General features: G+C 42.3%; 1 protein-coding gene across 14 annotated transcripts in view; it reads left to right on the forward strand.

Moving 5' to 3' along the window:
- Positions 1-11,754, forward strand: part of mbnl1 (muscleblind-like splicing regulator 1) — a 47,932-nt gene extending 36,178 nt beyond the window's left edge. For 5 of the 14 annotated variants that reach the window (XM_083689720.1, XM_083689718.1, XM_083689712.1 and 2 more), the window contains exons 4-13: positions 205-273; positions 752-970; positions 1,326-1,565; positions 2,985-3,038; positions 4,466-4,619; positions 5,530-5,565; positions 6,744-6,835; positions 7,167-7,211; positions 7,658-7,729; positions 8,075-11,754. In XM_083689720.1, the coding sequence (XP_083545846.1) occupies positions 205-273; positions 752-970; positions 1,326-1,565; positions 2,985-3,038; positions 4,466-4,619; positions 5,530-5,565; positions 6,744-6,835; positions 7,167-7,211; positions 7,658-7,714 (966 nt within the window). In that variant the 3' untranslated portion in view covers positions 7,715-7,729; positions 8,075-11,754. The remainder of the gene's footprint in view (positions 1-204; positions 274-751; positions 971-1,325; positions 1,566-2,984; positions 3,039-4,465; positions 4,620-5,529; positions 5,566-6,743; positions 6,836-7,166; positions 7,212-7,657; positions 7,730-8,074) is intronic. The other 9 variants (XM_083689722.1, XM_083689713.1, XM_083689723.1 and 6 more) reach the window with 9 other exon arrangements.
- Positions 11,755-12,355: the final 601 nt, after the last annotated feature.

The raw sequence follows: 12,355 nt of genomic DNA on the forward strand, positions 1-12,355 counted from the left end.
CACACACACACACACACACACACACACACACACAGCTCACACAACACCTATGGTGTGAGAACACACACACCACAGAGTGTAATGCCTGATTGTATATGACATGTATGTTCTTGTTTTGACTTTGACTGTGTGACACGTGGTCAATTCTTGAACGGAACAGTATCTGAAACCCCTCTGTATTTTATCTAACCCTTATCAATCCAGGTTAGTCTCATGGACCTAAATTCTCTTAACCTGGTCCAAGACGGCAGCAGGTTCAGAATGTTACAACAAGTAATTACCATCATGACAACGTACTACGGTACTGTTTAGGCTGTGTGTCAAATGACACCATATCCCCCCCCCTCCCCCCGTACACAGACTGTAGTGTACAGGTAAGGCTCTGGTCAAAAGTATATCATGCCAAGTCGGGCACTGCATTGGGGATAAGTGTGTCATTTGAGACTTAGCCTGTACACTTCCTTACACATTTAATCTTTAACCTGCTGGGTAATATAACCCCTCACCCCTCACCTTTGACCCATCTCTCCTTCTTGTCTCTCTCTCTCTCTCTCTCTCTCTCTTTTGCGCTCTCCCTCTTTCACCCCTGTCTCTCTCTCTCTCTCTCTCTGTCTCTCTCTCTCTCTGTCTCTCTCTCTCACCCATTTCTTTCACTTTTTCTCTCTCTCTTTCTCCCCCTGCCTCTCTCTCTCACCCATCTTTCTCTCTCTCTCTCTCTCTCTCTCTCTCTCTCCCTCCCTCCCCCCTACAGCCCATGTTCTCCATGGCGCCGGGCATGGCCACCAATGCCAGCGCGGCGGCAGCGGCGGCAGCCTTCAACCCGTACCTGGGTCCCGTGTCGCCAGGCCTGATGCCCCAGGAGATCATGCCCAGCGCGCCCGTCCTCATGGCCAGCAGCCCCGGGGTCGGACAGATGCCCAGCGCCACAGCCGCGGCCGCCCAGAAACTGATGAGGACAGACCGACTGGAGGTGACAGAGAGAGATATTAAGACATAGACATAGAGACACACACACACACACACACAAGCAGTAGTCCATACACACACATATGCGCACAGACACACACACACACAGGACAGACATGCATACATGCTCACACGCTGCTTCAGCAGTCAGACTGACAGGAGGGCAGATACACTGACTGTAGAAACACAGTGAGAGCTGTGCTGCCCTCTGCTGTCCTACAGGCACCATGTCATATACACTGTGTACTCTTAACCACTTACTGTATGTGTGAAAGTGAGTCTGTGTGTGTGTGTGTGTGTGTGTGTGTGTGTGTGTGTGTGTGTGTATTCACCTCTGTCCCTCGCCTCCCCCTGTCCAGGTGTGTCGTGAGTACCAGCGGGGGAACTGTTCCCGGGGAGAGAACGACTGTCGTTTCTCCCACCCGTCCGACAGCACCATGATCGACACCAACGACAACACCGTCACTGTGTGTATGGACTACATCAAGGGCCGCTGCTCCAGGGAGAAGTGCAAGTACTTCCACCCTCCCGCCCACCTGCAGGCCAAGATCAAGGCCGCGCAACACCAGGTGAACCAGGCCACAGCCGCCGCAGCCATGGTGAGTACACCGGCTGCCATTTTGGATCTTTTTTTTTTTTTACCATACACAGTCGCACAAACACAGTAGGATGATTATCCATGTCGCCCCCCCCCCCCCTAGACACTGATCTCAGGTCAGCTTCAGGGTTTGAGAGCTGTATTGGTTATGGTTAGGATTGGGGAGGGGGGGTAAGCTGATCCTAGATCTGTGCCTATGGGCAACTGGATGGTCACACACAGCAGGGTGTAGAACCTGGGATGAGATGGAGAAGGATCTGACAGTGAGGTCATCCTGTACCTCAAGATTGAGGAAGTGTCAAGCTAACCCCAACTGATACTGCCATGTATACTTCCTGGTTTTTAATCAATGACAGAATCACTGTCCAACCCTTTCTTTATCTCATTCTAGAGTAGAACCAGACACAAACTTCCTTTTCACACTATTGAGCCGAGCTGAGCTGTACCGGGCCAGCCTGGTTAGGTTACTCATCCACTGTCGTTGCTGGAGAGGGCAACGTGAAAAGAAAAAAAAAAGGAAATACCTGAGCCGTTGTGTACAGTTTCGGTCGGCCCTGTAGTGTGGAAAAGCCTCAAAGCTATGGTAGTCCCTGCTTTGCCTGATTAAAAAAAAAAAAAAAAAAAAAAAAAAAAAACACAGACGTTTACCTTGAGTGATGCACAGTATCTTATCTGTTCCTACATCCTGTGTCCTTGAATGTGTACTTCCTCTGCAGCAGTTCCTCCTGACAGTCATGTTTTCATTGTGCTTATGTGGAACAGTCTCATATTACAGCTCTAGAGCTTCCTCTCTGCAGCTTAATCAGTATTGTTTCACATGTCTGTTGTTCAACCGTGTTCCTCATGTGCTTTTTATGATGATTATATATATATATACATATATATATACACAGTATATATAAACCAGAGAGACAGCTGTTGGTGTAATCATTGCAATGTGACACTGACCATGATATACACAGTAAACAAGTTGAGTGTATTTCTTTCATATCACTACAGTAGTCACTTGTTTTGTTTTTTTGGTATATCACTTATTGCCCAATATCTGTACTCGTAGTCATTAGTAACCACAGTGAACAAGTCAGCTTTGTAGTCGTTCCCATAGACTAGATTATAGATGATTCATATTGAATGAGACTAGATAATAATGTATGATAGTGTTATTGAATTCATGATCATGTTCTGTATTGTACTGTTGAGCAGCAGTAGTAGGCTATTGACACTGTGCATGACCTAGTCCTGTTATCCCCCTGTAAACTGCATTCCAAATGATTTGTTTTTTTATTGTTTTTGTTTTTTCTCACCTATACCCAAACTGCACTGCTGCCCCCATGATGCACCTCTGCTTGCTGGTTTATGTTAATGCGCTTGAACCCCCATTGGCCCATTGCCATCATGTGCTCGCTGCCTGCTAATTAAGACTCAGTCGGCTGTCAAATCACTGAAGCGACCCCTCGACGCAACCTTTGACCTGGTACTATGACCTTTCACCTTTTAGCTTGGCATGTGGCTTTGTCGTAATGCAATGTTTTAACCAAGAGATAGCTACTTTTGTTTGTGTTTTTTTTTTTTATTGCAATGTATGTTTTTCCTCCTGTTGCTATGTCATTATTGCCAGTGATAAACTGATTGTGGCTTTTTGGCTGACTAAACCGTGTCAAACATGTCTGTTTGTGTAAGGAAACCCTGCCTTAAACATGAATTCGGAACATGAATTTGTGAGAAGGGCCACAATCAATTCATCACCAAATAGCTTTTAATTCAACTGCAGTAAGAGAGGGTTAGGGGAGTCTATCTTTTTAACTGTAAATGGTGGCATGGCTCTAGTTAATTGTAGTCAATGTTCAATGTTTTGTAGCTCAATCCAGTTGTGTGCATGTATGTGTTTCTATAGTGCATGTCTTACTGGGTGGGAGTGGGGGATTCAGGAGAATACGAGTGATCCCACTTAATTGGGACCGAGTTAAAGGGATAGTTCACCACATCATCAACGTTTGCCAAAAAGACTCAGCCCTCAAAAGTGGTCAAATGCTGAGATGAGTACATATCCCACATCATCTGTTGTATACACCCAGCTATGTCCCTTAGTTTAAAAATAAATGGGAAATATACTGTAGGCTCCATCTAATTTCATAACCTCGACATTCGACCATTTTTGATGTCTATTTTTGAGTGAACCATCACTTTAACATGACTCATATACTAGAATGGTTGTCATGGAGCTAGCAGTGCAGCTACCCTCTCTCTCTCTATGCTTCCTATCTGTTCCTCCATTTAGCAGCCATATTGTTTTGAATTTTTTGAATAAAGCAACGCTTGCTTAAGTTGCCTTTAGGAATATCGTTACTGTATCTTCACATAAGGTGGAATCCGAACTCGAGATTCGCGCACGTAAGTCGAATCATCGCGCCCATTTTCCCCGTTGACATCACTGCAAGATTTACGGAAAAACCGGAGTTACGTGCGCGGATCTCGAGTTCGGATTCCACCCGTAAAGCGTACTGATAAAGTGATGGATATTGAATGCTTGTAGAAGTCACTACTGTAGCCCCAGTCAGCACCATGCTCTTGCTTGTGTAGTAGTTGTAGACTGCTGCTTGCTTGCTGATGATGATGATGATTTTTGTAAAGAAGGTTACACGTATGTGATGTTGTTTTGTGTCCTCTAACGTAACTACAATTCTGTTTTTTGTTTGTTTTCTTTCCCGTTTTTTGCCTCTCTCTCTCTCTCTCTCCAACACACCCTCTCTCTCTCTCTCTCTCTCTTTCTCTCTCTCTCTCCTCCACGCATGCACCTCTCTCTCTCTTTTTCCTCTCCCTACTTCTCCCTCCCTCGCTATATCTTTCCTTCTGTCTCTCTCTCTCCCTCCCTCTCTCCCTCCCTCCCCCCCGGCTGGGCAGGGGATCCCCCATAGTGTCATGCCCCCCATGCCAAAGCGGGCAGCTCTGGAGAAGGCCAACGGGGCCTCTGCCATGTTTAACACGGGCATGCTGCAGTACCAACAGGCCCTGGCCAACATGCAGTTTCAGCAGCAGGCTGCTTTCCTGCCGTCAGGTATGGCTCCACCCCCCCACAGCTTCCAACGCCACGCGCTACGACCACTCAGGGTAGCGCTATGCTACCACTCAGGCTTGCGCTATGCTATATATATATATCAATCCGATTCATGAAGGCTCTTTCATTACGCCCAAGTCGTAGGACTAGAATGACTTGAATGTAAAGGGGACACTGGCGACATTCAGGGGCTTTGCGTGAAATTGCTCTTTGGCACTAGTTAGAAATAGAATGGGTAGAATGGACATTCTAGGTGAAATCCGTCCTGTCCAGCGACGTAGGGCGTAGACGAGACATAGCTAGAAGAGACAGATGGAGAGTGATGGAGAACTACAAAGAGTGCAGTCTTAGTCGCTATCTGCAGAAGTCTGAATAAATGTTGTATAAGGCGCTGCAGTTATTCAGACTTTGACGTGTTAGAATGCGAGGGCCAGGGGGGGTATAGTGCAGTTGGCTTTATTCAACGAATCTGTTCTGCATCGTACAGTATGTCCTGCTTCTGATTGAGCTGCTCCCCTTTTTCGCTTCTGTCTCGAGTGTGTGTGCGTATTTGTAAAATGTCATTATTGTAATGTCATATTATTACCACCATTATTTAGGATTCTGATTCTGATTAGAACAAGTATTACTGGTGTCTTTACACCTCGATATGCATTACACCTCAGACAAAAGTGCCTGTTTTTTACGATCTGACGGAGGATCTGAGGCTTTTTATTCTCCTGATTGCCTTGTTGAGATCACAACCTCGCCTGTGAAGTCACTGATGAATGATGCTGTGTGATGCCCTCCATGTTAATGATGTCCTCCTTATCTCTTCCCCTTCACTCTAACAACGAAACCTTGTGACGGGCTGTTTTTTGATTTATCTTCCCTTTCCAATCCACTTCCTGTTGCACTGCATGATGGGCAGGCTCAATATTCTGCATGGCCCCCACAGCGAGTGTTGGTAGGTTCCTGCTCTCCTTCTGTGATTACCTTTCAGCTTGGTCCGTGACTCGCAAGTCATCAAAATCGAACCAGCACAGCATAAAGAAATTTGAAAAAAAGAAATGACGCCTTGATTTCTGAGCAACCGCAGAGTTGAAATACTAAATACTGTATTCCCCCCCACACACACACACATCCCCCAAAATCAGTAATTGGTTTAATCCACTCTGTGTGGATCTGACCAAGCAGCTGAGCCTTCATTTTCAACCATTTGCAAAATGTCATGGATTTTGGTGACTTGTGAGTCACAGCGGTTGGTTGTTTGGGGATGTGTGTCTGACTTAAAATTCGAAATTTTCGTGTCTGACATGAAATAAATGATATCCGGAAACCAAATCTATATGATTAAATCTAGAGATATGTGTAAAATGTCATGTATCGCTTTCAATCTTATAAGTTTTACTCTGTTATTGTGTACAACAACACTTGTGACTGACTGTACATTGCCCCTACTGTAAATGGCTTTACCCCTTCTCTGCCTATGTTTACCTCTCTTGCCAACCTTGGCTTTTGGCTGGTACTGTAAAACGTCACTATGTCACCGACAGAAACCACTCTAAAAACCCTACACTTCTATCCCCCAGATCCAGGGGTGTGTTCAAATCTTCTAACTCGCGTCCCTCTCTCCTCCCTCGAGGACTACCCTTATGCATTCTCAGAAATGACTGGATATGTTCAAACCTTGACCCTTTCATTATATTCTTAATATTATGTCCACCATATTGTTTACACCTATCAAGGGTTAATAGATTTGGAGAGTTCAGCAAACTAGCAACCATGTTGTCACCAAACGTTCCATAACAATACCATTCACGTTTGCATTCTTGCTACAATGTTATTGTCTTGGAACCAACATGGCGGCCATAAGAATTTGAAGTGTCAAACAGAGTTTGCAGAAGTCTGTTTATCTATGGCACTGCAACTGCCCAGTCCCCTCGTGTCTCTGAGCATGTACCCGCGAGGGAAGAGGGAGAGGGAGCAGGTTATTAAGATGAAACCCCCTTTTCTACAACCCCCCTTTCTCCACCCTCTCTCACCCCTGTCTCCCCCTCACATTTGCCTGGTGCCCACGTACAGTAGAGCTACACTCCTCCTCTGTGTGTTTTTTGCTTATATGATTTTCCCTCTGAAAAAAAGTTCCCATGATGCACGGGGCTACGCCAGCCAATGTGTCTGCAGCCACCTCATCTGCCACAAGCGTTCCCTTCGCAAACGCCTCCACCAATCAGGTTTGCTCCTCTACTGCCCCCCTCTCTCTCTCTCTCTCTGGAAGTGCACATGGAGGGTCCTTGGGTGCTTCAGTCTGACTGCTGGGGATGGGGGGGGCGACAACAACAACAACACTGGTTGTTGTTGTTGTTGTTGTTTGCACTTAACAGACACATCATTAGACCTAACTACATTGCACAAGGTTCCTAGTAAAATCTTTACTTCTGTAATATGAATAAACCTTGTATGCAGTTAAACGCAAGTACAAAACAAATGGAATTGATAGTCTTGCTGTGGAGTGTATGTTTGACCTCAATTTAACCTCGATTTTTGTCCTTTTCTCATCTTGAGGACTCTTCCTTATCAAAGTTGACTACCAACGAATACATGCAATTGGTATGTATGAGGTAGTTTTCCTGTTTCTTGAAAGCCATTTGTACAGTTGGTATCTGTGCCATTTGGTGCCCGGCTTACGTTGTTATGCTGCTGCTTACGTAGGCTGTAGCTTTGGCACATATCCTGGTGTTTCAATGTTATTACAGTCTTCAAAGAGTTCTACTCTTTGTAATTTAATGTCTGAGGAGGATCTGTATCTCCAAGAAAGACCTTTGACATTGATTAGCAGGTGTCAACGACCTATGGCATGCTCTGTGTTAAGTATGCCATGTTGTACATTGCCACATTGTCACCAAAATGGCATCTTGCCACCCTCATTTCCTTTTCGCTCATGAATTCAGCAATGTGGAAAGATGTGGAGGTTCAGTTCTACTGATGTTGTCGGATCCAAATGGCTCTGTGGGATGTGTTGTTTGATTTATCTGTTCTCTGTTCACTTCCTCCAGATTCCAATAATATCTGCCGATCATCTGAGTAGCCACAAGTACTTGACTCAAATGTAGTTCCTGTCAAGAACAGTGAGTTTGTTTATTAATAGATTTCAATCTCTAATTCTCCATAAATCCTCTAGATGCTTTGTAAAATGTGGCATGAACAAGGGTACCACCCATTAGCATGATTTCCTGATAAGGCAACAATGCATGCATTATAAAGTGCTTATAAAGGCTTTATAAGATTTAAAAAATTTTAAGTGTGGCTGTTTTCTCCTTATAGATGATTACTTTCTTTAACAACAAACCCCAACCTAAGAGACAACATTTTAAAAAATAACCTCAGCAGGTTTCACCTCAATTGAATCGAGATGTTTGTCCTTTCTCATGATTGTATATTTTGAATGTAATTCCTGACCTCTTGTCTTGCAGATCAGAAGAATGTGTGCTGGCACCGTCCATGCCAAAAGAGTTCAGCCTTTCTGTATATAACATTGGGAATGTCAAGCAATGGGGACAGGAGAATCCTCCATCTCTCCATCACTCCAGAATGCTGTTCTTGTCACGCATGTTAACATCTAAGGGGTGTGACGGGGTGGGGGGGGGGGGGGAGGGGGGGTCGATGCCATACAGTACACACCCACACACATCCGCCACAACAGCCACACTCAAGGACCTCCTCGTCCTCAAAGTCAACGTCCATCTGAGAGAGGGAGACGTCTGGGTGTCGTGTCTGTCTGTCCGTCTGTGATGACAGCCACTGAGAACATCTGTGTGTACAACCACAATACAACCATAGCACTCAAATTCGATTTTTGTTTTGCACACACAGGAGGTTGAGATGTCTAACGTACAATATACATTGTTGGTACGTCGGTAGACCAAGATTTCTTTTCTTTTTTTTTCTTTTTCTTATCGCTTTGTTTTGTTTTTTTAAATTTATAGACTTGTTTCATGGTTTACAAAAAAAAAAATATGCTAACGTGCACCTTGAATTTGAATTGAAATCTGAAAGGCACAACAACATTTGAAAAGGAATGAAGCATGTACAGTATTCTGTTTTTAAAGGCTTCTAGTGAAACTAGATTCTAAAAAATGAGGGTCATGGACATAATGAATGTTTTGGGTAATAAAAACACACCTGTGTACCTATGAAAGCACAGCCAGGCTAGCTTTAACCACCATGTTGTGTGCCATGTGGGCCATACAGCCAAAACCAGAGTGTTATTTCAGCAGTGTTATTCTGTTTACCTAAGATATGTTTTGTATGGCTCTAGTAATAATTTCTACATTGTGTTTTTTTTAGTTTTTTTTTTTTAACATTGTGCCATTTCATTTCTTATATTGATATTAGGAATGGGTTCCTCTCCAGCCTTTAAGATCTCTATCTTTGATCTCTCTTGCTAAAAAGAAGGGGGAAAATAACAGAGGTGCCTTTCTCTTCTTATCGATCTCTTTTTGTTTGGCTGATTGTGCTTTCGATGTTGTATTTATCAGATGGGTGAGGTATGACTCATTGTTGTGAGGAGCTAAAGTATCAGTCCATTCACTCTAAAGCCTGGTGAGGTGATGTGGGATGCAGCTCTCACGGACGACTGGTGTCCTTGTCCCCCCCTTTTAAAGGTGGAGGGACTCTAAATCTGTGTCCGCCAGAAGGACGTGTTGTTTAACAAAACAAAACAGAGTGAGACTTTAATTGGGTTCACATAACAAAGATGTGCACTTGGATGAGTGTCTGTGCCTCCCCCAGCCCTCGCCCCCGCTCCTCGTGTGGTTGCGATTTAAATATCAATGTTGAGTTCACACATTTTATGTGTATTTTCCAAACAAAAGGAATTGATCTCACTTTTATTGATTCTCTTACTCTGATCTGATTATGGATGGATACCAAAGCACAGCTCTGCTCCTGAACTTAGGGTTACTGAAGTATGGCCAAATTCAGGATGGTCCAACACAGAATTGGAAGGGCAGAAATTTCGTTCCAGAACCCTTGCTTTTATCATTTCTAAGTATGTTATGTGTTGTGTTTTATATTTTCAGTTTTGCAAAAGGCGTGTAAATGTATCTTCACTGATTGTATGTACCTCTAATGAAGCCTTAGATTACAGCTATATGGGTCCCATCCCAATCAAATGTATTTCAATCACCATACAGGCTGAATGATATGGTATGAACTCCAATGATATTTTATAGTCCTTACACATACAGCTTGTTTTTGGTTTTGTTTTGTTTTCTCTTTCTCTCTCTCTCTGTCTCTCTCGCTGTCTCTCTCTCTTTCTCTCAGTACATGTAACAATTACTCTCTTAAATTTCATTGAACTCTTGTGTTACATATTACTTAAGGATTTGAATCTATTTGAATATTTAGTTGTAGATTTCTGCCTTATTATATTCTACTTGACAACATTGTTATATAGCCGTTGTAGATTTTGAGGTAGTATGACATTCATAACCTTTTTCAAACCATACTCATAATTAATTACATGTGTTGAGTCAGTTTTAAGTATTTACATCATTCATGTAGCTGGATGTCTCTTTTTAGTTGAAGAGTTACATTATCAATTAATTTTTGTTGATCAAAGACCTTTTGATATTGATACAAGGAATGAGATCAGTTAGTTTGTTGTCGTGGCAGCAACTCTGGAAAAATAATGTTTTAACAAACTTAAATTTTCCTTGTAACATGTCGAGATCATGTTTGAAAATATATTGTGTCGAAAATGTAGATTGTCCATGTTTAGAGTAAAAATTATTTTCTACTGTATCCATTTCAAAAATATATACTTTTGTTTTAATATTTCTTAAGATTGCCCTGAATGTCAGGCCAAAATGAACAGCGAGATTGACGGGTTTCTGGAAGTTTGATGAATAGCGTGATATGTAGACTGTTCGAGAGCGGAGACTTTGCCGAATCGGTTAAGTCAGTAATGCTGCAGACGAATGAGCTCAAACCTAAGGGACGAAGGTTGACTTTTTGCACTTCTGTATATAGTCAAATGAACAGAGAAAAAAAAACATGTATCATATTGAGATATTATTTTGAATAAAAAAAAGAATCTATAATTATAAGGAATTTTGTTAGGTTAATTTAAATTTTAAACTAAAAGACCAGCTAAACAAATTTGCTTGCACAACGAAAAAAAAGAAAAAAAAAATGGCACCAGTTTGTTGGCCATTGCATTCAGAAAAAGCTATGCTTTTTTCGGCTTCTTTTGTCAGTGGCTAGTAGTTTGCCAGGAAATGTTGAATGGGAGCAGATAACCTCTGGGTCATCTCCACTCCCACTCCCCTCGTTGAATGACACAACAAACAATGTCCATTTATCAATTATTGGACTGGGCCACACATATCTGGTCCTTTGGTACAGTAACTTCAAGAAATTATATTAAAAAGAATATCTTATTTTAGTTTGATTTGCATGTAAAAACAACCGAAATGTAAACACAGATATTATATAGATAGATATGGAGAGTTTATACAGTAATGCATTTTTACAATTTACAAAACAACATCTACATGGGGGAGAAGGTGAAATAAGACTTAAAAGTCCATCTAACACTTGTGATGAGACAAAACATTTTTACCAAGAAACTCCATGCTATCTCAAGAATAACATGATGTTAGCATCCACCCAACCCTGAGAACTTCAGTCAACATGGACTCACACAGGACACAACTATGGCCACCAGATAACTGTGCAGCACTCAGCAGGGCAAGGCTCACCACACCAAATGCATAGGCAAATTAGCCCTTGAAATGAATGTAACCGTCTTCAGTCAAGGTCAAATTATTTCTGACTCGAGGTCGCTGTATAAGTGCTATGGAACCAAAGCGCCACTTTTCTCAAAACCAACCAGTGCTGCTTGGGCAGACGTCACTGTCTCTCAGCTAAACCAAGGTCTCTCTTGCCCTGCTGGGCGCACACATGCTTGACTGCTTATTACCTGTAAGTGCAACACTTACATTTTTTGCTTATAGTCGCTACAGAATAATGTACTACTCTGTCTTCAGATTTGTTTTATGCACATTTTATTGTTGCCATAATTGACTCTTGCTGTTATGAATTAAAAAAAAAAATATGAATAAAACAAAAAGTTGATTTGCTCAAGCAACATTTCTGTGATCTCCCTGTGTGTGTGTGTGTGTGTGTGCGCGTGTTTTAACTCTTTCTCTCAGTGCCACCTAGTGGATGATGCTGGTTACGGACCAATTCATGTCACCCTGAAATTGGATATCTACATATCTATTCTGAAGTTGGATGCCTCATCATCAGTTAATCAAAAACTTGTTTATTAGTTGAATCAGATAATCAGGGTCTTGTACTGTAGATTAGTTAAATTAAGTGTGTTAGCCCTGCGTTGAAACCAGAGGCATATGACATCATCAGAAACATACTTAGAGACTACTGCTTTATCATTCTGTATATGATGTGAAATTAATATGATACACAACAAAGCAACATGTGTTACGCTCTCACCACCAGTTGTAAATGTGCATTTTGGTTCTGATCCAGAAAGGGCAAGACAGTCAGCCCATTTTGAGCTTAGTAAGCCCCTAACTAAGACTTAAGTCATGGGCATATTGGTTAATCAACAAATCTAGGAAATAGATATAAATGCTTGGTAGTAGGTCTACTGTATGTGTCAATGAGTTCATGTTTGACACAGAATAACGCAGACATTGTGAAACTACAAATGAGACACACATTCCATC

This window comes from Argentina silus (assembly GCF_951799395.1).
Source record: "Argentina silus genome assembly, chromosome: 18".
In the NCBI taxonomy this organism is placed as follows: Eukaryota; Metazoa; Chordata; class Actinopteri; order Argentiniformes; family Argentinidae; genus Argentina; species Argentina silus.